This window comes from Mustela lutreola, chromosome 9 (assembly GCF_030435805.1).
Source record: "Mustela lutreola isolate mMusLut2 chromosome 9, mMusLut2.pri, whole genome shotgun sequence".
In the NCBI taxonomy this organism is placed as follows: Eukaryota; Metazoa; Chordata; class Mammalia; order Carnivora; family Mustelidae; genus Mustela; species Mustela lutreola.
Window position 1 is genome coordinate 25,375,245 of NC_081298.1, and position 26,885 is coordinate 25,402,129.

The 26,885-nt window shown below is 50.8% G+C and overlaps 1 protein-coding gene across 1 annotated transcript in view; it reads right to left on the reverse strand.

Annotated features, from left to right (window-relative positions):
* EFCAB8 (EF-hand calcium binding domain 8) overlaps positions 1-25,777 on the reverse strand; it is a 60,523-nt gene extending 34,746 nt beyond the window's left edge. The window contains exons 1-10 of the mRNA XM_059133544.1: positions 25,556-25,777; positions 21,394-21,445; positions 18,995-19,148; positions 11,252-11,370; positions 9,558-9,661; positions 7,064-7,199; positions 3,611-3,716; positions 3,321-3,405; positions 2,700-2,824; positions 166-239 (exon numbers count right to left, since the gene is read on the reverse strand). Coding sequence (XP_058989527.1) covers positions 166-239; positions 2,700-2,824; positions 3,321-3,405; positions 3,611-3,716; positions 7,064-7,199; positions 9,558-9,661; positions 11,252-11,370; positions 18,995-19,148; positions 21,394-21,445; positions 25,556-25,641 — 1,041 coding nt within the window. The 5' untranslated portion in view covers positions 25,642-25,777. The remainder of the gene's footprint in view (positions 1-165; positions 240-2,699; positions 2,825-3,320; positions 3,406-3,610; positions 3,717-7,063; positions 7,200-9,557; positions 9,662-11,251; positions 11,371-18,994; positions 19,149-21,393; positions 21,446-25,555) is intronic.
* Positions 25,778-26,885: the final 1,108 nt, after the last annotated feature.

A 26,885-nucleotide genomic window follows, 5' to 3' on the forward strand; every position in this document is an offset into this window, starting at 1 on the left:
CACGAGCCACAGGATCCAATAGCTGTCTCCACCTGCTCCCGGTGACCAAGCCCCAAGACCTAAGACTGAACCGAGGCGGAAAATCTACTTTCTGTATTGATTTTTGAGTGGTGCGTGTGTACAAATAATTACCATGGTAATGGGCCAAGGAAAGATACAGCATACCTTCAGCTGGTAACTCCTGTACAAGGGTGACTTTTCATTTAGTAGCTTCCGTGCTGAAACTTTGGTCCATTGATCTGATAGGAGAGAAAAACCAAGATCCACGTCACCAGCCTCCTGCCTCCACCAGACCAGCAAAACCCCAGAGGACACCTTGAGCTGTTCTGCAATTCCTGTATATCTCCAAAAGCTTTTCCAACCAAGATCCACGTCACCAGCCTCCTGCCTCCACCAGACCAGCAAAACCCCAGAGGACACCTTGAGCTGTTCTGCAATTCCTGTATATCTCCATCAAGCTTTCCCATGTTCTGGTGGGTTTGGTGGGGGGTGAAGTCAGCCCCCAGAACACAGACCCAGGCAGATAAACAGGGCTGCCCAGAGCCAGCCCCACTTCTCGGGCTCTTCCCTCTCCACACTGCTATCTACACAAGGTGATTCTCATTCAGGGAGCTCCAGCTCTGCTGGACTGGAGAACCATTTGGGACCACAGGCTCTACTCTTTCTGGAAAGGATCATTTGGAAGTTTACCATCATGCTTCAAACGACATGCTCCACCTTGTCCAGCAAACACAAGTTCCAAGGAGAAGCGGCCAGCAAGTGTGCCAGAGCGACCGCCCTAAGCACAGCCTGGCCCTCGAGGCGTTAAAAGTCTCCGGGCCTCTGAAACCTCCCAGGGCCAATGGCCAGGCTAGAAGCCTCCAGGGAAAGCCCCCTGGCACAAGCAGGAAGGCCGGACACAGAGAGATGGGGCCAGCGGTGACAGGGGCAAGCCTGGGTCTACCTGCAGAGCAGGGTTTAAGCAGGTGGGTCAGAAGGACTGGGATAATCTGGGCTCAAGTCTGAAACTCCCAGGTAAAATGGAGAAAAGGGAGGGGGACCTAGGGGCTTACACCACGCATTTTACTCCTGCAAAGTCCCCAGCCCCGTCTGGCAAGGGAGTCCCCAGGGGTGGAGTGATGCTGAACGTGGGGGGGCCCCTGCGAGGGTGCGGGAGGGAGGAAGCTTAGCCACCCGCTGCAGTGCAAGCGTGTCTGCCCCTCTGCCTCGCCCGTGAGGCTGGGAGGGCCCCGAGATGTCAGGGGAGGAAGTCACCGGGCCCTTACTGCGGCCTCACACTGCCTGCTCTCCTTCCACCTTACCGAAAAGCCATGAACTGATCTGCTCATCCTGTTTAATAACAGAGGGCTTAAGCAACTGGCTCCAGGTCCCACAGAGCTGGGCTGTCCAACTCCTCCCAAGTCAACACACCGGGGGGCCCACCATCGTGTGTGACGAGCCTTCAGGCAGCATGGGGTGGGGAGGGACTTCTTCCCACACTCCAGCTTCATCTGTACCTGCTCTGATCTCCCAACACGTAGCTCAAAGACCACTGCAACCTGCCACGCCAGTCCCCAGGGTGGCACAGCCTGCCCCCATTTGGCTAGGGCAGGGCAGGGCGGGCATGGGACAGGACAGAGGGGGGGCGGCTGCTGATGAGGTAGGAGTGGGGCTGGCCCAGCTCCCTGCTGTATCCCAGGCAAGGTCCATTTCCCATCTGACCAGTGGGGGGTGGGGGGGGTTGCTCTGTGGAGCTGGGCAGGAGGTGTCACCAGGGCCTGGGAGCCCTTGGAGAGCATCCTGCTCTGAAACTGCCTGGAAGCCCAAGGGGCTTCCTAGATGGAAGGGGAGTAGGTGTCCCTGTGGGCTGGAGCCTCTGATGGCTCAGGGCCTCCTCTAGATGGATGTGAAGCAAGCTGGAGGCCTGACACTGTGCACCAAAGGCTCTAACCCGGACAGAGTCCCGCTCAGCCGAGTCCCCGACGGCCCCAGACCCAGAGCGGGGATATAGTGCCCTTGGCAGGGCAGCCCCGAACAGCACCCTGCAGTGGTCATTTTGGGGTACAGCCCAGCCAGAGGTTAAGGTTCAGATGCTGGGGCAGACTGCCTGCTTCAGGCCACTCATCCTGTGGGCCTGTGCAAGTGCTTCACCCCAAAAGCACACCTCCTCCTCCCTTAACAGACTAACAGCAGCGCTCCCTGCTGGCAGTGGGCAGGGGGACCATAGGTGGCCATGCACCCAGAGCAGGCAGCTCACAGCCACCTGGAGCCCGCAGGACTTTCTGTCCCCCTCCCACCCCCCCCCAAACAAAGGCTGCTCCCAGCCAAGGAGAGCAGAACCCTCCTCCCCACCACAGAGAAAGGTCGCACTGTCACCCCAAGACCCAGAGGGGGTGAGTGGCCTCCCCAGCGTCACGCTGTTAGTACAGGCTCAGTCTCGCTGGGATGAGCCCAGTCCTGCGGCCACTCCCCTTGCCCTCCCCTGTGCAAGCTCCCACCTTCTCAGAGACTGCCCTTCTCCTCCCTCAGCCCCCTCTGGCTCCTGCTGTCCCCTCATCACCCCTGTTCCACAGGCCACCTTGAGCTGAGCACATGGCCTGAGCTTCAGAGAAGCCGGGCTCCTGAGCTGGGAGGCAGGAGAGAGAAGAGCTCCTCAGGGTAGGGCCGGGCCATCTCCCCCCACAACTTCCCGTCGTCCAATTCCCCAGCAACTCAGCTACCCCATTTGGAGGTCCTGGGAAGGATTCGGGGGTTGAACAACCCGTGGGTCACATTGTCAGAGGTGAAGATGATGATGTTGCCTTTGGTGTCCCCGTAGCAGAACACACCTCTGTGATAGTCAGACCTGAGGGGAGGTGGAGACAGAAGAGGCTGGGTTGGGCCCACCAGCTGCGACCTTCCTCCACTTGGGAGCAAAAGCAGTTCCCACACAACTTTCCAGCCTTGCCCTCAACAGCTGATATACATGGGCCCAGACCCAGAGCATCGGTGAACCAGGTCCAAAAGGAGTCATAATTTTCTTTTAAAACCCAAACGAATGAGTCCCTGGTCCTCCAGATGCTCATCATCCACCCACCCCTACCGATGAACCTTGACATTCCCAGAGTCCTCGACCTTGGCAGGACACCTCTGCTAGGATTCGATGGCTGACTTGTTCAGGGAATGGGAGGAAGAGGGCGGATGACTGAGTGACTCCTAGGAGGGACAGCTTGGTGAAAAGTACACAGGCACACAGAGTGGGAATCCTTCCAGGCCTGCTTTGAGAGAGGCTTTCTGGGAGTCCTAACCCTCCTGAGTGATGCGGCCACCAGGACAGTGCACCAGCCTCCCCGGAGACTCACCAGTAGTCCATGGCCAGGACACAGCTGTCCAGATCAACGAAGGTGAAGGCCCGGACACAGCTATGGTTGCTAATATCAAAGAACTCTGGGGAAGAGACAGAAGGGGAGGCATGCGTGGAACCCAAGCCCCAGTCCCCAGCCTTGGGGTTCTCTAGTGACAACATGCAGCATCGGCTTACCAGCTGCAGCACCCCATACCTACAGTCAGCTCGGTGACAGGCCTCTCCAAGTGTAAATGCATGGCCCCTCCAATGGCCGAGAGCAGACCTGGGGAGCCATCAGGGACTCACCTATCTTCTGATCAGTAGATGCAACCGCGATCAGGTTCAAGTTGTAGAGACACACCATGTCGATGACCCACATCTCCAGGTTATAGAGCTTCTGGATCTGGTTAAGCTGGCCAGAGGAAGGGCAGAGGAGATCTGAGCTGGGGAGGCTTGCCCAGCAGGGAAGACTAGATACACGGTATCCTGTGAACCCTCTCCTGCCATCCCAAGCCCTAGCTGTAAACCTGGTATGGAGCCCAGTGCTCCCACCAACTACTAATGGGAACTTGAAATTTCCTGATTTTGAGTCTCAGTTTCCACATCTATAAAGTGGGCTTAAAGAACACCCATCCTGGGATGCCTGGTTGGCTCAGTTGGTTAAGCGGCTGCCTTCGGCTCAGGTCATGATCCTGGCGTCCGGGGATCGAGTCCTGAATCAGGCTCCTTGCTCAGCAGGGAGCCTGCTTCTCCCTCTGCCTGCCATTCTGTCTGCCTGTGCTCGCTCTCTCTCCCTCTCTCTGACAAATAAATAAAATCTTTAAAAAAGGGACGCCTGGGTGGCTCAGTTGGTTAAGCAGCTGCCTTCGGCTCAGGTCATGATCCCAGCGTCCTGGGATCGAGTCCCACATCGGGCTCCTTGCTCGGCAGGGAGCCTGCTTCTCCCTCTGCCTCTGCCTGCCATTCTGTCTGCCTGTGCTTGCTCTCTCCCCTCTCTCTCTCTGATAAATAAATAAAATCTTTAAAAAAAAAAAAAAAAAAATCTTTAAAAAAAAAAAAAAAAAAAAGAACACCCGTCCTCACCACCTCTTTTTAGATCCATTTGACACACTCATCAAAGTTTTAAGTACTTTTTTAAGATTTTATTTATTTACTTGAGAGAGAACACTAATAGGAGAGGGGTTGCAGAGGGAGAAGCAGGCTCCCCACATGGGGGCCCTGAGATCATGACTTGAACTAAAGTCAGACACTGAACTGACTGAGCCACCCAGGTGCCCCACGGGTCAAAGTTTTAAATGTGCATAGTTTGTAATCCCGAGATCTGTTTCCACCCCACAGCCATGGATGTGTTCCCACGTGCTCATGGAGAAGTGTGTACGAGGTCAGGCCCTGTGACAGCAACAGGCCATGACTGCTTGCAAAGGACAGTGGATACAAATCCACAGCACAGGACACACCCCCCCGAAACGAGGGAAGTGTGCACCTGGAATCGATTATGAAATGGAAAAGCAAGGAGGAAAGCAGCACCATCATGTGCAACCACGTGCATATTTAAATAGAAAGGGGTGGGGGACATGCATACAGTCTAACCATAGAAGACCACCCCAAAACTGGTCATAGCAGTTGAGTTGCCTCCCGTGAGAGAATCCAGGTCTGGGAGAGGGATACTGACTTTGCATGGACTGTCCCTCTGCCTCTCTGACTCTCTCCCTCATGCTGGTTTTACTGAGATATAATGGACATAGAACATTATATTAGTTTTTGCTTGTTTTGTCTGAATCTTATTTACCATCTGCGGATGTCACCTGGTTCAAGGGGTTTATGAACAAGAAGTCATCCTGCCAGGTCATGAGGTGCCCTTCCGTGCTCCTCTGCCAGCACTGCATGACAGCCCTTCAGATGGAATCTGAGTGGGCATCCCAGGTGGGGGACCCCACACACAAAGGCATGTCAGCAGGGAAAAGAGGTGGCCAGCCCGACGGGCCCAGGGCCAGAGAGGATGGGAGAGGAGTTCAGGGTGACCAGCTAAGGAGCTTGTATATTACTCCCTGAATGAGGCCATAGACTGGGAACGAAGAAAGCATGGGGAGCACCATGTGAAACAGAAGGGAGGCAGGGCTTCCGGCCACTTTTCTGGGTGGGTATGCTGAAGGGTCAGCAAAGGCAGGGGCAGGGAGGGGACCGTTGCATCAAAACTCAGACATACTGAGAACACAGAAGCCGCTGCTGGTGGCTGGGCAGTGAGGACAATGGGCCAGGACCCCCGGCCACTGACACACAGCAGAAGGGATGGGAATGCCCATCACCTCCTGAAGCCCCAGGCCCTAGGGAGCTTCGGTGATGTGTTCAAGGCTGCACAGTTGGGAAGTGAAGCCCAGCTCCCCTCCTTGCAAACTGCAGGGTTTTCCATCCACATGACCGTGGCATGCAGTGGGTGGTCATGGAAGGCCCATGCTGGATCACCCGTGCCAACATCTTCTTGCCCAAGCAGCCCCTCAAGGAGGAATGCCAGGCCTTCTGGGGAGCCTCCCTCTGCCCCTCTCAACCCTCCCAGACGTGGCCTCTGAGGGGTGCTATAGTGACCAAGTAGCAGCCATAACCAACAGTATGTAGCTCAGGCTGTAATGTGCCCCCCTAACACACACACCAAAACAAACACAATGAGAAAAAGAGCGGAAGGTGCCAGAAACCCTAGCCTCGGGAACTTGGGTGCTAGTCCACCTTGGTTCTGGGCTACCAAATACACCCGAGAGAGTCACTGGACCTCCACAGACCTGTGCTGCCTCCCTAGGCAACTGAGAAGGGACCAGACAGAACCCTCCAGTCCCACAGGACATCCCTGATGCATCTGTGAAACACTGCTGTTTCACAGGCTTATGAAAGCCTTCCTGCTGCTGATAGCCTTCTCAGTAAGCCTTCCTTCCCTGGGGAGCTACACCTCCCTCATTTGCTGGACGATTCTGGCCTGGCCTGGCGACATGAAGTGCACAGCCCTAAAGTGAGTATTGTCTCACTTTACTGCACTTGGCCAGGAGCTGATAGCACAGGCAATGATGATGTCGGCTTATATTTGTCTGATACTCACTATGAGCCTTGCCCTACTCTGAGTACCATCCGGGTGTTATGTCATTAAATCCTCCCAGCAGCCTGAGGGGGTCATGATGACCCCATTTGACAGACTTAGAAACTGAGGCACAGAGGGATATATACTAACTGTCCAAGGTCACAGAGCTAAAAGGTGGCAGTGTCGGGTTCTAACAAGAACTCCAGAGCCCAGACTCCCAACCATTGTGATTTTCTGCCTGGTCCAGGTGAAGGATTTGAATCAGCAGCACCTGGTGATGGAGTGGTTGTGACAGGGAGAGGAGAGGGGGATGATCTCTAACACAGGAACCTTAGTGGGTGATGACACCACTCCGCGAGATGGGGCCCAGGAGAAGTCACCTCCCTGGTGACCAGGGAGGGCTAGAGCGACATTCTGTTCGGACAAATTGGGTATAAGTTTTCTGTTGGGTATCCAAGTAGAATGGACACCCAGATGTCGTCCTGCTTACAGAAGACAAAGGGTCTTCAGTTCACTGAGGGTCCCAGTCCCACAGTGAAGCCAGAACTTGGCCCCCGGAGCAGTGAATGCAGTCACTTATACCATGAACCCCATGCCTGAACGCACTCTGAGTCGGGGTCACCTTCCCTATCGGGGTACAAAGGCAAAGGCTCTCCAACCACCTCCTGTGTGCTCCACGGGTGGGCCCTCCTCACCCTAAAGGAGTTAAGCAGCGAGTAGCCCTCAGACCAGATCTGCAAGATCCCATCCTTGGTGACAGTCAGAAGATGCCCTGTCCTCTTGAACCGCTGCATTAAAAACTGCACCTTCACAATCTCACATCCATGGTTCCTGTGGAAGGTGACCGGGAGAGAGAAGGACTCAAACAAAAACAGAAGGAAGAGGAGGAAGGAGAAAGCAAACAAGGGGGGGCTCCCCTCACGGGCGCGCACACCCAACCCGTGACTCTGCCAGGCGGGCGTTGGCCATTATCAGTGGTGGCCGGAAGGCAAGGAGACCCGAGGAGGCTGCTGATACGAGATAGGGTTGCACCAGCGGCGGGCTTCTCCTGTCACACAGCCAGTCAGCTTCCTCGTGATGCGACAGGATCAGGGGAGGCAAAGAATGGAGGTCTTCTGCAAACCTTCTTTTTTGAGAAAAATGCTCTACAGGAGGCGAGTGGAGGGGAGCGTGCCCCTGAAACTTTCATAACAGGTTCTGGCAACTCGGGGTAGAAAAGGGAGTATAGCCCAAGCACGAGATAAAAGTGGACAAGGGACAATGTATCCCACAGAACCCCGTGTACCTGACTCCTCCTCTCCAAGGCCAGGACCCGAGCCCAGCAAAGGGCTCCCATGGCAGGCCTGGCCTCGCGGAACGCCACCACCCAGCCCTCCAGCAGGCTACAGGGATGTCGTCTTTCCTGCCCCACGCTGGCTAAGCTGGCAGGCTTAGCTGGCCACTGACAGGAGCTTCATTTTGACCCCCGGACACAGCACAGCACGCACTCACCCACCTGGTGTTCCCACATCTCCAGGCCCCAGCAGGCAGATAATGCTACTCACCTCAAAGGGACCCAGGGAATAAGATTTTGCCTGGAGTTTTGTCCTGACTCTGTGCAGAATTCAAACTAGAACCTAAGCACCTCCATCCCTACTCTAGCCAGAGCCCTTTCCAAATGTCCTTGTGGACACCATGTGACCTGCGGCTGAAGGCTACCCCACACTGCTGTGAAATTCCACCACCGAAGCAGTTCGAGAGAGTGAAGGTGTGTCTGGACACAGCTCCTTTCTCACCCACCACCACTACCATCCCCGCCCCTCACTCCTGCAGCCCACAGTGCTGCCTGGTCTGCCCTCAAGCATCACTCGCAGGGCCACCTGTCACATCAGGGCCATGTGATCCTGAGGGGTCTACATGACAGGTGAGAGCCAGGGGAAGTGAGAGGAGCCCTCTGGAGGTGTTACCCTACAGGGACAGGGACAGCACCTCCACCTGCCAAGACTGCAGCAGTACCCTGGAGGGGGAGTTCAGTGATCTTGGCCCAGGTTCAGGAAAGGGGGGCCAACTTAAAAGATGATGCTTTCATGAAGGTAATTAAATAGTACATGGCTACTTTCTCTGCCAAGCTGGAAATGCTCTCTGGACTTGAAGGCTGAGCAAACAAATAGGGGAAAATAGAGACAGGCTTCTTGACATTTTTGGTTCTGGTCCTTGAAACAGCCTTGGAAATCTGAATGTCCTAAGGAAATAAAGACCCGCGAAGGCTTGGCCACATCAAGCAGAATTTTCAGATCATAATGTATGGTTATAAAATCCTTCACCGTCCATATTTACTGGCTATCCCTCAATTGAATCTTGACCAAAATTCTTTTAGACCAGTCCTTTCCTGGTTTTCATTACACTATCTCTCTGAATCTCCAGGTGCTCCAAGGCAGAGACCACTTCTGGTTCACAGTATTCCTCATAGCCTGCTCTGGGGGTGGTCCGAGGACAGACCCAGCCATAGCCGCTCCTAACCATGCCACAAATGCCAGCCATCAAGCACTGGATGACAGGACGAGCTCTCTGCTCTGGGCAAGAGGTGCACAAACCCCCACATGGCCTCCGGGAAAGGGACTCCAGGAAGAGGCCTGGGCCATTGGCTGGACCCCCTGGAGGGCTTCTGGTTTTTAGGGAGTTCAGAGGGGCAGGAGCACGCAGAGCACCGCACAGAAAGATGAGGTAAAGGTCCAGAGGGCACGGTGGGGAGGAGCCATGAGGAGGAGCAAACAGGCAGAGTCGGGAGGGAGTCAAGGCAGGGACAGAGCCACATGCTCCAGGAATGACCGGCAGCCATGTGCGACTGAGGCCTGGTGGGGCCTCCAGGAGCAGCTCCCCATAATGGCTATTACTCCCCACCACGTGAGCCATCTGTGCCCTGTGATCTATGCCCCAGGCCCACTCAGCACCCACAGTGGGAAGAAGCAGGAGGAGCAGCGCATGGGGCAGGAAGGGTCAAAACAGAGCAACCCCACTGCTGTCATTTGACTTCTCTGAACCTCTGTTTCCTTGTCTATAGAGTGGAGACACGTCACCCCCCTTAATGCTCAGGCTCGCCTACAGTCCTGGTGGCCCCGCAAGGAGTGACTTAAGGAGGGGCGCTCGCTCCAGGGTCAGCCCCACCATGCTCACACACCTCCCCCTTCCGGCCGGGGTGAGGCTCCTTACAGGGGGATGATCCTCATGGGAAGGTGGAAGCGCAGGCGGTACTGGCTTGCTTGCATCTTTTCCTTTCTCTGGAACTCCCGCATCATGTAATCCACATACTTCTGCTGCCTCGGGAAGAAACGCCAGGCAGGACAGCTTTGGCCAAGCTGTCAGAGCCCTGGCTTTGGGGAACCGACGCCTGGCTTCCAGGCCCTCCCCCATCTTTCCCAGCCCCTTCCAAGGGGCTCTCTGGAAGCTGTGTCCTGGGGCCAGCCCAGGGGAGCAGCCAAGCCCCTTTACACATCTGGGATGTGAAAAGGGTCTACCAGCAGTAGATAGCAGCACCCCCTCCTTCATGCTGTTCTGTAATGCTAAGTACCTCTCTGAATCACCACCACATCTTGTTCAAATCTCTTTATCCACCCTACTTTATGGATAATAAGACTGAGGACCATAAAAGTAGAGATGGGTTGTTCCAGCTCATCTCTACTTGTTAACAGCAAGGGAAGACCCAGAAGCTAGGCCAGAGGGCAACTCTAGAGTCTACTGACGCCTCATGAAGGCCAAAACAGGCCACCCTATGAACCTATAAAGATAGAGGGAGTTATTAAGATCACTGCGTAGAGGGGTGCCTGGGTAGCTCAATGGGTTAAAGCCTCTGACTTTAGCTCAGGTCATGATCCCAGGGTCTTGGATCAAGCCCCACATCAGGCTCTCTGCTCGGTGGGGAGCCTGCATCCCCCCCTCTCTCTCTCTGCCTGCCTGTGATCTCTGTCTGTCAAATAAATAAAATCTTAAAAAAAAAAAAAAAAAAAAAAAGCTCACTGTGCAGAGAGCAGAGCACTCTGGAAATATGTTTATTGTAGAATATTAGGAGAATTGAAAGAAAAAACAAACAGAATATGCCTAAGCCGAGGGGAGGAATGACAGAGTACTTTTAACACACGGGCTCCTGAGGCAAACTCCCCAGGTCTGAAGACTGGCTCAGCTGCTAACAAGCTCTGTAAGTCTGGACAAGTTTCTTAACTTCTCCATGCCTCAGTTTCCCAATCTGTAAAATGAAAGTAATTAAGAACACCTACTCTGTAGGATTCCTGTGACATTTAAGTAAAATGGTACATAAAGTGCTTAGAACACAATGCCTGGTTAAAGGCTAGTTATTATCATTGTTGGCATTGCTACGTCAACACATCAGACTATTGTTTTCTACTTTTCTGTGTTCTTCTGTATTCTATATTCTTAAATGGTAAGTCTGCTCATTGTAAAACATACAGAATCAGGAAAAATAATCTGCTCTAAAACCCTGGCATTTTTGGATTGAATAACCACTGGTCTGTCTGTTGGCTGAGCGACCAGAAAGGGCCATGAGATGGTCGTGGCACCTGCTGGGACTGAATGGGAGGCCTGGTGTGCAGGAGAGTCAGCTGACAGGTGGGTGGTGCCCTTACGGCTCACGTCTGCGCCCTGGAAGGTCTCATATATGACATTTGTCATATACTCTCCTATCCCCCAGGAGAAGAATGAGCTCCAATGAGCTTGCTTACTGAAGTCTCAGGAGGGTTCTCTCTACCCACTAAGTATCCCAGAATCCACAAGAAGCTGTCTGATGCCTTGACCACCTCCCCATCTTCAACCTTCCACACTCTATGGATCAGCCACACCTGGACCCCTCAGCCTCCCTCCAGCTTCCTGAGGCAGCAGGGCACCCTCCTCACCCAGGTGATGGAGCCATTACAGTCTGTGTCCACCTTCAGAAACAGCACCTCTAGGATCTCATCTGACATATTGCTCAGAATCTTCTTCATGGCCTTCACGAATGCCTTCATGTCCATGGCTTCAAGAGAGAAGAAAGAACATCATCCACGTCGTGGGAAGTCACTGGGTCCTATCAGCAGCCACGGTATTCTTGGGTGTCTCAGTGCTGAGGGAGGGCACCCAGAGAATCGTGTTGGCTGGGTTGTCCCTTGAATCCCCTCTCTCTGTGTGGCGTTCAGTCAGCCCACAGGTACTTGCCGCACACCTTCCACACCTGGAGCACTGCGGTGGCCCCACAGCACTGCTCGGTGCGGGGATACTGAGGAAGATCAGAGCCCATTTCTGAACAAATAAAACAGGCACTGAGACAATGAAAACTCAAAAAAAAGGAAGGCAGGGAGGGAAAGAGGGAAGACGAAAGGGAAGGCTAATAATTTTAACAGAGAGACAGAAATTAATTCAAATACACAGAGAGAGAGGTGACTTGTGTCTTTTAAAGGCAGCGAAGGGTTTGGGTGGTTCGGTCAGTTAAGCATCTGCCTTCAGTCGGGTCACAATCCTGGAGTCCTGGAATCGAGCCTCGCGTTAGGTCCCCTGTTCAGGGAAAGTCTGCTTCTCTCCCTTTCCCTCTGTCCATTTGGGCTCACTCTCTTGCTCTCACTCTCCCTCTCAAATAAATAAATAAATTCTTTTTAAAAATTAAAAAATAAAGGCAATTAAAAGGCCAGCATTGGCTGGAAGGAATGTTGGGAGAAGAGCAGAGGTCTGGAGAAAATACTTTCCCCAAGCTGGGCTCGTGACTATGAGGGAATCTGTCTGCCAATGGGCCAATATCCCCACCTAGATTTTTTTTTTTTTATAATCCCAGTCTATAAAAAGTGCTTCTAAAGTCCCCTCCACATATCTGGAATCGTTGCCACAGTCTAAAGGCTGTGCGTTTTCTGGCTCTGCTCAGACCTCACCTCCCACCGCCATCCCCCTCTTTCCCAGCTCCAGCCATAATGTCCCCACGCTGTTTCTCACACCACCAAGCACACTCCCTCCTCAAGACCTTTGCACCATCTGGTCCCTTCCGCAGGGAAGCCTTCCTGAGGACTATCTAGGGAGGCCCTCTACCCCCACCAGCCGGCTCCACTGCTGCCCCTGACCTTCCTCGTCACCGCTCTAGCCAGTGAGCTCTGCGAGTGCAGGGTGAGCCCGTGCCCTCCATCACTGGGTCCTTGGCACACGGCACACGCTTGTTCCCCGAGTGCTGCTGTTGGCACTAGGATGTGGGCGTGATGATATCGCGTGCTTCTCTGTGTTTATTCACACTGGCCATTTAATGAAAGGGACTCATAAGGAAACTGCAGGGCACAGAGGTGAGGTCATGCGCCCAAGGTCACAGGGTGGCGCCCAAGACTGACCCTGGCAATCTGGCCCTCCCATGTATGAGAGGAGTGAACAAATCCCTCTCTAGAGCACTACAGAGAACACCTCGCTCTTTGCACAGGTGTATAAGAAGCCGTAGAGACTGTTCACCAGCATGCTGTGTCAATACACTTCTTACCAACAGTTTGCCATACACTTCTCTGGAAATAACAAGAGAATAGACACAAAGGTATTTGGAAAAGGAAACATACACTGTGACATCCAGGCAGAGCCCCTTGCCCCTCAGAAAAGCAGCTCTCACCCGCCTCAAGCCAAATGGTTAATTGATCACTCAAAAACTTGCATGTGGGGTACCTGGGTGGCTCGGTGGGTTAAAGCCTCTGCCTTTGGCTCAGGTCATGATCTCAGGGTCCTGGGATCGAGCCCCGAGTCGGGCTGTCTGCTCAGCAGGAAGCCTGCTTCGTCCTCTCTCTCTGCCTGCCTCTCTGCCTACTTGTGATCTCTGTCTGTCAAATAAATACATAAAATCTTCAAAAAAAAAAAAAACCTTGCATGTGGAAATATCACTTCCTTAGGGAGGGGGTCACCACCAGGATCAGGCAGGGGGACACCTTCCGGGGAGCAAGAAGGGCTCTATAACTTGATTTGGGCGGCAGTTACATGAATGCACGCATGTGACAGATTCCTGGAGCGGGACCCCAAAACCCGTGCATTTTGTGGGAGGTAAATGATGTCTTGGTGTAAAGATGCATATTATTTTACAACTGAATTGCTCTCAGGATGAACTCTCTAACCGCCTTTCCCTGCGCCTCTGAGCTCAGCCAGCTGTTCTACCTCTTTTTTTCTTTTTTTTTTTTTTTAAGAGAGGGCAAACAGGAGTGGGAGAGGGGCGTGTGCAGAGAGGTTCTTAAGCAGGCTCCACACCCAGCGCAGAGCTCAATGGGGGGCCCGATCTCGAGAACCTTGACTGTCGCCCCCTCCAGCTCAGAAGACTAGAGGGGTGTTCTGACAGCCGTCTCCTCCCCAGCCTGGGTGGTCCTGGGCCCTTTCCTCAGGGGACGAAGGCCCACCCTAACGGCCACCCTCCTCTCTTCTGCCTGCACCCTGCTGGCACGTGCCCTCTGCCCCCCAGCACTGGACATCCTTCTGCCCACCATCCTTCTGCCCACCACTCCCTGACCACCACTCTCCTCAGCCACCAGAGACCTCAGACCACACCCAATGGTGCCCTTCCTTGCCTTTGGGGTCTCCTGCCTTCAAGCAGTGACCCCACTGGTCCCTCTGGTCTCCTCCAGGTTCTGCTGCCTGCCCTGCCCTGTCATTCAGCAGGCATGTGCCTCAGCTCTTCTCATCACTGTCCCTTGCTTTTCTGACACTCTCCTTAGTGGTCTTGCCTATTCAACCATCTCTGCATCTCAGGAGAGAATGTGTCTCCCATATCTCTGACGGTTCCCAAGTGTTCCCCTTGCCCTTTCAACTCAGCATCCTTAAAATTCAGTTTATTATCTTTATTCCACTAGACACTGGCCTTTCCTGTGTCCAGCATCTCTCCTAATGGTGTTACCTCCACCAAGCTCAAGACCTGAGAGGGCTTTCCAGTGACCTCCCTCCTGAAATCTCACAAGAATCCTGTGGTCCAGGGACACCTGGGTGGCTCATTCAGTTAAGCAGTTAAGTATCTGCCTTCAGCTCAGGTCATATCAGGGTCCTGGGATCGAGCCCCATGTCCAGCTCCCTGCTCAGTGGGGAGCCTGCTTCTCCCTCTGCCTCTGCCTGACACTCCCCCTGCTTGTGCACGCTCTGTATCAAATAAATAAATAAATAAATAAATAAATAAATAAATAAAATCTTTAAAAAAAAAAACCAGTACCTAGAAGATAGGTACTGTTATTCTCTCCATTCTACAGATGAGGACTCAGAGGCACAGGGAGGTTCGGAGTTTGCCCAAGAACACACAAGGGCACCAGGAGGATTTGAAACCAGAAGCTTTCCCTTGTCTCCATTATAATGTCTACCACGCTTGGTGTAGTGGTCACGTGAGAAGCCAATCCCCTTCTGGCCAAGACACTTTCTCCAGCAGCTCTAGAGAGTCACCTCCCTGTCAGACCTGCTGCCAGGGCTCAGGTGCACCCACATCCTCTGTGGTTGCCTCCCTCCCAGCCCTGCCCCAGCACAGCAACACCCCTGCACCTCTCCTCTGCCATTCTCTGCCCTCCCCACCTTCTCCTGGGAAACTCCCACTTCGCCTTTCTCTTTCTTTGTAAAGCTAAGATGTAGGATTATGGAGTATTTACCTCTATTTTTTTAGATACTTATAAACATTTTTAAAATTAATGCAATATTTAAAATATATAAGAAGAAAATGTTTTCCAGGACACCAGGGTGGCTCAGTCGGTTAAGTGCCTATCTTTGGCTCAGGTCATGATCCCAGGGTCCTGGATCGAGCCCTGCATCAGACTCCCTGCTCAGTGTGGAGTCAGCTTCTCCCTCTACTCCTCTCTCTCTCTGATCTCTCTTATTCTCACTCTCTCTCAAATAAATAAATAAAATCTTAAAAAAAAAAAAGAAGAAGAAGAAGAAGAAAATGTTTCCTAGCCTTCCCTCTGCCATTGGTGGGGGAAGGGGTGGAGGGGTATGTGTGTGCCCCACAGTGCTTGCCTTCCTAGGGCACAGTCACCAAGTATGAGCACTGCATGGTTATGCCCTTGGCTCTCCCAGAAGGGGCCTTCTTTTCATTTATTTTGGATCGGAAGTGCTACACTCAGTGTGGGGTGCCCACAGGTGTCCATGTCAGGGCACCCAGGCCACTACATTTGGGCCTGTTGTTAGTGCCTGGCCCCTCCTACGTAAGGTGACAAAGCCACAGGGTTCCGTGACAACTGAATCAAATCTGAAAGAGGGCTTGGTAACCCAGGAAACTCCATACCTACACTGATTCTTATCCTGCCCGGCCGTGCTTGATGAAATGTCAGCTGGCAAAACTGGCGGCAAACTCGGTGCATGCGCCCTCATATCCCCTCAGGAGCTCCTGTGCAGAAGGTCAGTGCTACACTGGCTTGTAGGCTTGGGGCTGCAGGTCCCCCAGATTACTGCTTCTCCCTTGATCTCCACCCCAGCAGCCTGCAAGTGCTCCCAGGCAGGCCCCAAAGGCAGGGGCCAAGGGCATGTGGATATTTTTAAGACCTCCTAGGAGATACATGGGCACCCCCCACTAAGAACCACAGAACCAGGTGCCTCGGTGGCTCAGTCGGTTAAGCGTCTGCCTTTGGCTCAGGTCATGATCCCAGCATCCTAGAACTGAGTCCCGTATCAGGCTCCTTACTTGGTGGGGAGCCCACTTCTCACTCTGCCTGCTGCTCCCCTGACAGTGCTCTCTCTCTCTCTGTATGAATCAACCAATCTTTAAAAAATAATAATAATAATAATAATAACAACAACAACAACAAAAAGAACCACAGACCAGGGGCACCTGGGCGGCATAGCTGGTTGAACTTCCAACTCTTAGTTTCAACTCAGGTAGTCGGTAGTGATCGGTAGTCAGGTAGTCAGGTAGTGATCTCAGTGTTGGGAGATCAAGCCCCATGTCCAACTCCACACTTGGCACAGAGTCTGCTTAGGACTCAATCTCCCTCTCCATCTGCCCCCGCCCCCACACTCTCTTACTCTCGTGCAAATAAATAAATAAACAAATAAATCTTTAAAAAAGAGAGAGACCAACCCTCAGGGCCCCTGGCTGGATCAGCCAATGGAGCATGCTTGATTTCAGGGTTGTAGGAGCCCCACGGTGGGTGTGGAGATCACTTAAAAATTAAATCTTAAAAAAAAACAAAAAGAACAAAGAACCATGGACCCTCCTTAAAGACCTCCAATCAACAAATAAAGAAACTAAGGCCCTGAAAGGGAACTTGCAGAATAGACAGGAGAACCCAGGCATCTCCCTTTCTTCCTCTGAGACAGGCAGTGATGGTCAGGTCAGGGTTTTCAAGAAATGTTATGGAGCCCAGATTCATGATTGATTGATGGATTTTAGACAGAGAGAGCGAGAAAGAGCACAAGAAGGGGGATCAGACAGAGAGGGAGAATCTCAAGCGGATGTCAGGCTGAGCACGGAGCCTGATGTAGGGCTCGATCCCATGACCCTGAGAGATCACGACCTGAGCCAAAATCAGGAGCTGCATATTTAACCAACTCCACCACCCATGTGCCCCCATGATCCACCTCTTTAAAAGACCTTCAGAGGGGCGGCTGGGTGGCTCAGTGGGTTAAAACCTCTGCCTTCGGCTCAGGTCATGATCCCAGTGTCCTGGAATAGAGCCCTGCATTGGGCTTTCTGCTCTGTGGGGAGCCTGCTTCCCCCTCTCTCTCTGCGTGCCTCTCTGCCTAGTTGTGATCTCTGTCTGTCAAATAAATAAATAAAATCTTTATTAAAAAAAGGCAGGAGTAGACGATTGTAGGGATCCTTTCTCGATGTCTATGGATATGAATCAGCATGGTATGCACTTCAAATACGCTACGAGTTTGTCAGTTACAGCTCAGTAAACCTCAAGGAAAGAAAGCAAGACATAGAACAGCATGGATGACAGGCTGCCACCGCATACAAAAGGTGGACGTGACCATGTCACTCCTGAGATTCTCCAGGTCACAGGAGACTGAAAGCAGTCATGGCCTGAAGGAGCGGAACTGGGCAGCTCGAGTCTGGGCCGAAGGAGAAGTTTTCTCTGCATGCCAAAAAGGTTATCATAGATAAAGTACTTTTTGACTTTTGAACTGCCTGAATACACTGCTTACTCAAAACAAACACAGACACGATAAAAACTGTGGTCAAGGTTGGCCTCCAAGACACAGTGGTGGCGACTCCCAGCAGCCAAACACCGGCACCAAATCACTCCAGTTAGGAGCCATCTCATCTCTGGGTCAGACACACACCAATCATCCCTGCCCTCACTTCATCCATCTATGAGCTGGGGATTTCATATCCTTACCTGCCCTCTTCACAACATGGCTGTAAAAGTCATATTAATGGGCCCAGGAGCTATTTCCCCAGAGCTGGTATTCAGAGTTTAGGGAACATAAATAAAGAGGTCTTTAAGTATTCCTATTACTTGCCTTTATGTATATCACCCACCCCAGGAGAAAAATTTAGCTCTAAAGACAGATAAAGGGTCACCTCAGTGGATTAAGCCTCTGCCTTTGGCTCAGGTCATGGTCTCAGGGTCCTGGGATCGAGCCCCACATCAGGCTCTCTGCTCAGCATGGAGCCTGCTTCCTTCTCTCTCTGCCTGCCTCTCTGCCTACTTGTGATCTCTGTCTGTCAAATAAATAAATAAAATCTTTAAAAAAAAAAAAAAACTAAAACTAAATATCCAGCTATGGGGGAATGGCATAGTCCACCAGCAGAACACTTGCATTCGTGAGTAATGATGGTTTGGAAGACTATACATAATATATAAAAGTCCTTAAGGTGTTATACATCCAGAGGAAAAGAAGGGTCTTAAATCACATATGTAATACAATTACAGACTCACGAAAATACACATAGCTGACTGTGGCCCCAGGACACCCGCCTCCCGTGTGCATGCCCTCCCACCTTCCCTCCTCCTCGTGAGTGGGACAGAACCCATGACTTGCTTCTAACCGAGAGAATATGGCAGAGGAGACAGGAAATGGAGTCATGTGGACATGACTGCCTGCTGACAAGATTGCAGCACACATCGTGCTGGAGTGGTGATCTCCCCAGCTACCCTGAGCCTTGAAATCCACCATGTTGGGGAGTCTCATGTGGCCAGGAACCGTGGGCAGCTGTAGGAGCTGAAAGCAGTCACCTGCTAACATCCAGGAGGAAACGGAAGGCTTCAGTCCTGCAGGGGCAAGGAACTGAGTCCTGCCAACAACCTTGAGTGGACTTGGAAATGGACCCTTTCCCTGGCAAGCCCTAGGAGATACCGCAGCCCCGGCCTAGAGAGACCCTGAGCAGAGAAGCCAGCTAAGCCATGCCCAACGCCAGGCCCACAGAAACTGTGAGACATTGAAGGTGTGGTTTAAGCCACTTAGTGTGCGAGAATATTGTCACACCACATGCAGGACAATGTTTGGAAGAAGATATACTGAAATGCTGACAGAGGTTACATCTGGGGGCTTGGATTAGGATTAGTATTGTTTTTCTGAATATGAAAGAGCCTCCGATAGGCTTATAAGATTTATATAATGACAGAAAAAGTTTTGAAAGTTTAAAGATGAAAAACTGCTTGTCAAATCTTAAACCCTGCACACACCCAGGGATGGCTCCCACCCTGCGTGGCAACCAGAAAAACGCAGCCGCAAGGAGGCTTTACCTCCCGCCGAGGCAATGTCATCCTCAAACATCTTCTTCACCTTGGCCATGTGTAGCGGGGTAAACAGTTGAGACTCATGTTGGCTGAGGGTGACGGATGATACTGGGGAGCTAAGAAGCTCCTCGTTCTTGTGGAATCCACCTGGGATGGTGATCTAAGACAAAGAAGACTGTAAGAACCGGGCAGTGAGAAGGTCGCTTTCCTGAGCTCAACATTTCTAGCACATCTTACTGAAATAAAGACTCTTTGAGGGGAGGACAGGGTATGGAGGGTTACAATTAGGCAAATGAATAAATCTTAACCACTTTTGGACTTAAGAGAGACCAAGAAAGATCTAGACCATCTCTCCTGACTTTGGGGAGTTCACAACTGTTCCCCTTTTGCAGATGCCGTGACTGAGGCTCAACGAGGTTGGCGGACACAGCCAAGGTCTCACTTCCCACAGACCCGGACCCCAGTTTATGAGGAGCTTCTGTTCAGTTTCAATCTTCAGTGCTCAGAATTCAAGACCCCAAGGAATCCAGCTCCATCTTCCCCAGCCAATTTGATTTGGTCCTGAACCTCCCAGACCCCCGCCTGGGTCAGGGTCAGATCAAATCGTCACACACACCAAAGCTCCCGCACCCCTGACAGGGGCTTCCCGCTTCCTCCTCCCATTGTCTCCCCACGCCCCCACACAGACTATCTTGCCTATCCAGCCCTCAACAATGAACACCTCCTCTCTGTAGCCCCTACACACACTTAGCACAATGCTTCGGGTCACAAAAGGCTCAGGTCATCAAAGGCTGCTTCCCTCAAAGGATGCCGGGAATGAACCATGAGATAACTACCGAGTGCTTGTTGCTAACTGAAATGCACTGCCCTTGGGTCTTGGGCATTCAAGATTTTGGTTCAAAAAGCCAGAAGACCAAGGTGGAAGTTGGATGGCTCACTCTCCCCACCCCAACCCCATCAAACGAGCAGACGTGCTCATCCTCCTGTGAACTTTTGTTCATTGCCTCATGGTCTATATACATCTGTTGAGCACCAGGCACTGTGGGCACACGAGTGAGCACAGTGAAGTGGAGCCTTCCTGGAGCCCAACAGATGAGCTAGCTACTACTCCCACAGCCACGCGGGCCCTGGATCAGACATCTCAGCACCATACATCTATACCAAAGATGTATTCTTACCATACCTCCTGCTCATTCTTCCTGTGATCCTTCTCCTACACCTAACCCCTGCTCCCCTGCATCCCTGGCCCACCCCAAACACTGGCCTTGTGCAGGGACAAGTACAAGGATGTCCCCGCACTGGGACCAGAGTTTTAGCTTTCCTTTCCCCTCAGCTCTCCACATTGGGATCAGTCACCTTTCTGGAAGACAAATCTAATAATAACTTTACCTCAGCTCAGATATTTCCCAGGCTACTTACCACTACACTACCATCCCCCGGCCCACTCCTGAGTGCGGCATTCAAAGCCCTTGACCCTGTAGCCTGGACCTGTCTTTCTAGTTTCAATGCCCATGCCACAGTCTGGGCACACCAATGGCTCTCCACCATCTCCAAACACAGCAAGCATTCCACTTTCACCACATATTCCCTCTATGCAGCACAGACCATCTGCCCTAGCCGCAAACTCCTACCCACTCTTTAAAGCCTGGCTCAAATGACACCTCCTCCCAGGAGCTTTTCTATGACTTTCAGATGACAGTCATCCCTGCCAAATCCACGCTCCCAGACTCTGTTCCTATCTGCCATGCATGCAGGATACTGTGCATGTCCATACGTGTGGATAGTGAGGCATGATGGGAAACACACAGCTGTGGAGTCCCAGAGCTCTGGGCTAGAATTCTACCTGGCTCCTTACTTCCAAGCTAATTTATCCACCTTGCAGGGTTGTAGTAGTACCTACATGGCCCCCGGACATGCTGGCAGGCTCAGCAGACTAGTTACACAATGAATGATAGATCCTGTCATTACTCCTGTCTCCTAGTGAGCTCTCTGAAGGCAAGGGCATATTTAGTTTATCTTAATTTGATCTTCATTTAACTTATACTAATGATCTCTCTAGTCCCCAGCCCCAAGCATACAACAGACACAAAATACTCGGGCTTGAGGGTAATTTGTATAGCCTATCCCACCACAGCCGCAACATGGCTGGACAAAATTAAGGAGGGACCCTGTACAGACTGCAAATTGGTAGCCTCTGATTCGTTGCATTGGGCCAATATTGTGCTTTCAAAGGGAAAGCCAGCCTGCTGCCATGCACAGGTAGCTTACCTACCTGGCCTTGTGAGTATCTGGGTTTGCCACCCTGGCGCAGAGATGGATAACAGACGGACTTCTGAGCTGATGAGCGACATCGGGGTAGCTCAGGAACGCCCCTCCCCTGTACCAACCTCTAATGATTTTCTTACCTTTTGAGACTCAGGGTTCTCTCTTAAGTCCTCGGAAGACACTGGTCTTGACCTAGAATAGGGAATCATGGTCACTTTACTCTAACTTTCTAAGACTGTGTGGGAGGCTAGCCTAGCTAGGTCACAAGAGACTGGAAAAGAAGTCAGAGCAAGGGGTGGAGGGGTGCAGCCCTGTACCCACAGACAACTCCAGCACACATGTAATGAGTATCCCTTTTCCCCTAGGAGCTCCTCCAGCAGGAAGCTTTTCTTAAGCCTATCCCTGTAAGCCTTCTTTCCCCCAGTGGGAATCAGTTGTTCTACTGAAGTCCTGGGGCTTCTCAAGTGAATGCTAAAGGCTTCCTAAAGCAGGCCACACTTTCTATAGAATTAGAAAGGGCTTAGGAGGCCATGCAGTTAGGAGAACAAGTATATAATTCACACACCAGGAAAATAATGTCCAGTGGTAGGCACATGTCCAAAGGGTCAAACACACGGTCCGGAGGTGGGGTAGGATGGCCCTACTTTCTACTTCCTCCCCCTGCCCTCCAATGTGCCTAGAGGCAGGACTTATTTGGAAGGAGGACAGAATCCTCCTCACTGCAACATGGGATCATGTGAATATGGGAGAGGCCCGGTCCACAGAGTTCTACTCAGAGAACATAAAGGACATGTTTCTACTGGGTCAGCGGCTTCTCTATTAAGATGAAAGACCTCACTTTATTATGATTATTGGGAGTGTCAGTCTGTCTCACCAGAAAGAATCCAAAGATCTTTTTAGCAGGGCAGGGGAATGGCCAGGAGTCAAGCCCTAGATAGGCTCAGGGGACAGAGTTAATGAGCCAGCCTGGCTTGACAAAGGGCTCCTGTGGGTGCGGGGAGGGGAGGAATCATAGGAGAGAAGAGACGAGAGAGAAACAGAAGCAGAATGTAGAAGCTCCAGTATTTTGCCAGGGAGTCTGAGCAGGATGAAGGGCAATTATGGAAACTCATCAGCATAAGTGGAGGGAAGATTGAAGACTGGCCAACAGTGTCCCAACCCAAACTGTCTTGGCAGCAGCTCAGATGTAAAAACGAAAGGAGAGAAAAGAGCCAAAGGAAAGGAGATTTGAAGCCAAGAATCAGGGTAACTGAGGGAAATGCCAGGAAAGTTTCCAGGAAAAGGCAGTAAGGAAAGAAAGTGGCTTCATGCATGTGATGCTGGGCTGTCCAATTAGAAATGCGAAACAAATACCTGGAAATATGGGCCTGAAACTGATGACGGTACATTTCAGGGAAAGAAAGAGTAAGGGAGACACACAAAAGACAGGAGGAAGGGAGCCTCAGAGTAGACCGAGAGAAGAAAAAAGACACAACCACTGAACACAGCCATTAAAGGTCACTGAGGAAAAAAGCTACGGGACCAGATTAATAGGTTCACTTCTGTTAAGAGTATCATGTATGGGGGCACCTGGGTGGTTCAGTCGGTTGAACATCTTGCCTTTGGCTCAGGTCATGATCCCCAGATCTGGGGTCAAGCCCCGTGTTGGGCTCTCTGTTCAGCAGGGACCCTGCTTCTCTGCCTGCCACTCCCCCTGCTTGTGCTGTCAGGTGAATAGATGAAATTGTTAAAGAAAAAAAGAAAGAATATTATGTATGGATATGTTGGCACATGCACAGAAACAGAGCCAGGAAAAATATACTCCAAATTTAATGGTGGTTATCTCTGCCAGGTGATATTATGGAGGATGTCTATAGCCTAAATCATGCTGTTCTTCATTTTTAAGTAAAAAAACATTCATGGCCATCTTTAGGATTTTTTTCTTTTTAAATACTTTATTTATTTGCAGAGGGGAGAGGGAGAAGCAGGGGCCCTGAAGAGCAGGGAGCCTGACATGGGGCTCGATCCCAGGACCCCCGGGATCATGACCTGAGCCAAAGGCAGATGCTTAACCCACTGAGCCACCCAGGTGCCCCACCTTTAGGACTTCTTCCAGTGCCACAGGTTGGGTGATGGGTAGCGATCTACATCATTCTTCTATGAAGGACCACTGGCTGGGAGTGGTCGCTACAGCATCGTTCGCAGAGGTAACAACTAAGGCAAGTGGCTGTAGAAGAGATGCGGCAGGGTGAACCAATGCACCTGCACTCAAAACATGCCCCCCAGCCTGCAAAAGGATGAATGTGGCCTATAGCAGGTGACCAGCAGGGATTTCCATGAGGTCCTAATAAGTAAGAAAAGATCCAAAAAAGAATGCAGAGATGATGCCAATTTTTATACAAGAATGACAAACAGGTATGATTTATACATATAAGAACATGAGTATACATACACACATACATATACACATTTATAAACAGGACTACCCTTAAAAATTACGGGGCCAAGAACAAGAGAACAAATATAGGTCCACAGAGTGAGTCGTTTTAAGTACTTAGAAATCAAGTTAAGATACTATGAAATAAAACATTCTATTCTCCTACCTTGACAAATACTTTCCACTAACAACCTGGAAAACCAGGTTCAAATTTACAATTCTAGAACTCCTCAGCTAAGTGCCAGAATTTGGCTGTGGGGACAGAACCAGCCTCTAAGTCCTCTGTTCAACCCACCACACTCCACCTGTCCTGTTTAAGGGGCTTGTGGATGGGGGCAGGTCAGCGACAACTCAGCCCACATGCAGGCCACACCTCACCTTCACTGCTCCCCAGCCACCTCACACCTAGGGGGCTGCCTTCAAAAATGATGCACTGGACAACAGGCCCACAAAGAATCAGATTCAAGGCACTTTGGGCAGGGACTCCAGTATTTAGAGTTGTGGGGGTCGGGGGAGGGTGCCTCTAAGGGCCATTAGTAGGACGACTGGTGAAATTTGAACATGGACACTTACATAACAATCAAATTAATGTTGTTTCCTGTGGTTATAAGAGAGAATGTCCTTGGGGCGCCTGGGTGGCTCAGTCCATTAAGTGTCTGCCTTTGGCTCAGAGTACAGCCCAGGGTCCTGGGATCAAGGCCTGCACTAGGCTCCCTGCTTGGTGGGGAGTCTGCTTCTCCCTCTCCCTCTGCCCCTCCACTCCACTTGTGCTCTCTCAAATAAATAAATAGAATCTCTTTAAAAAATCTTTGTCTTGGGCGCCTGGGTGGCTCAGTTGGTTAAGTGACTGCCTTCAGCTCAGGTCATGATCTTGAAGTACCAGGATCGAGTCCCACATCGGGCTCCCAGCTCTACGGGGAGTCTGCTTCTCCCTCGACCTCCCATCTCATGCTCTCTCTCACTCTTTCTCTCTCTCTCAAATAAATAAATAAAATCTTAAAAAAAAAAAAAAATCTTTGTCTTTAGGAAATACACACAAGTATTTAAGGCCAAAAAGGGTGCAATGTAACTTATTCTCGAATATTCAACAAATATAATGATAAAGCAAAATTTTCACAATTAGTCCACCTGGACAAATGGGAGTTCTTTATACCACTCTTAAAACTATTTAAATATTTTTGTTTCAAATTACTAAAATTTTCACGAGTGATGTGTCTCACCAAAACACACCTGTGTATGTTCATGGACCAAAACAAGTGGAAAAGTATTGGTTGAGGGCAAGAGACACCCAAGAGAAAAGGTAAGAGTTAAGAAAAAGAAGCAGAGAGAACCACCAGTCCTCTACTGAGAAGTCTAGGGGCACCTGGGTGGCTCAGATGGTTGTGTCTGCCTTTGGCTCAGGTCATGATCCCAGCATCCTGGGATCAAGCCCTGCTTTGGGCTCCCTGCTCAGTGGGGAGCCTGCTTCTCCCTCTCCCACTCCCCTTGCTTGTGCTCTCTCATCAATAAATAAAATCTTAGAAAAAAAAAATTAAATGTCTGTCTAGAATTAGAGAACACTTAAAAATCAGGAGAAACCATCCCCACTGGCCTCCATCTACTCCCTCACACTTCCCGGCTCTAGGGGCGCAGCGGAGTGGGGCACACCACAAACCTAGAAACAGCCAGTAGGGGAGCACACTAGGATGGGAAGAGAATCATTGGTTTGTGGACTTAGTGTGTAAGAATTCATAGCGGCAGATGACTGAAACCCAAAGGTAGTTACGGCTGTCCTGGAAACAGCTACGAGATGCCCTCCTATTCAGCCTCTGGTTGCAGGCAAATGCATATTAGGACCCACGTGTCCAATCTTTGGGAGACCACTTTCACCCCAAACCCTCACTCACCCTGAACCAAGTTCTTCCCAGGTAACCTTGCTGGCTTTGTTTGACAGAGGTAAATCGGTTTTTGACTTCCATCTCAACTGAGACATCTCGGCGCTGTCCCTGGGTCCCAAGGAGCTCCTCTATGAAGTCACTACGGAACTCCAAGGGCTTCCGCCAGACCACAGAGTCAGCTGGCCACGTTAAGAACTGGGAAAATGAGACATTTCCATATGCAGAACACCAAATGGAATATCAGAACCCATCCCACAAACCGTACCACACAGCCATCTTTCATCCGTGAGACATTCTCTTTATTGGTAAAGTCGAACTTACAGCAACGACAGGAACTATAGCACGCTCAGACAGGACAGCAGGAGTACAACACAGCCCATGACGGGTATACAGCACAGTGTCCACCTCTCACAGAAACTGTGGAAAAGGACAGGGGGCCTTATGATAAAGCAGGATTGGCCAAAATCAGAAGGCCAACTGGCCCCCACAGTTGTGACATGGAAGGCACAGCAGCTCTCTACACTGTCCTCTTCATGAGCTCCAGTTCTTTGAAAAGAGGAAGGCTACAAGAGCATAGTGGACGGGAGTCCTTCAATCTAATCTCAGAGAGGCCTGGACCAGACACAGCATTGTTCAACCTTGGCCCATGGCACAGCACAAGAGGGTGACCTGGTCAAAGGTAAATCTATTGGGAGGATTTCAACCAGGGATGTGGATTCCAGGTTAAAGATACCCAGGTTAAATCATATTTTGTGACCTAGTTGTTAACCAAAATGTTAATTTTGTTAAACAAGACATTCTCCCCAGATCTATACCACAAAGACAACACCAACATACAAAAAAAAAAAAAGTCTACTCCCATTTCGTCAATAACGGAGATATAATTTTGTCACACTGTAGATTAAGAGTAGTCCAATGAAATGTCATAAAAGGTGCAAGTACTTAAATTAGTTTTATTAAACTAGGTATTAACACTAGAAGGATATGCTGAAAAAAAAAAAAGGCTGATGGCTCCAAATTTGACTGTTTCCCACTCTTTCTTTCGTTTTCCAGGCCAATGTTACTATTTCTACATACAAGAGTTCCTGCGCTTGTTAATATTTCAACATGAGCCTAAATATACTAAATTGTCATAATAAATATATTTATCCTTTCCTGAGAAGAAACATGAGAAAAAAAGGGAAATAGTAAGATGCATTCCACTCTTTAGGTAAAGAAGTTCAGAAAACTCTCACCTAAAAAGAATAAAAATACGACCCTCAATAACTCAGGTTAAAAGACCAAAACACAAAGCAAAACAAAACAAAACCCAAAAAACTAAAAATAGAAGTGGGAAGGA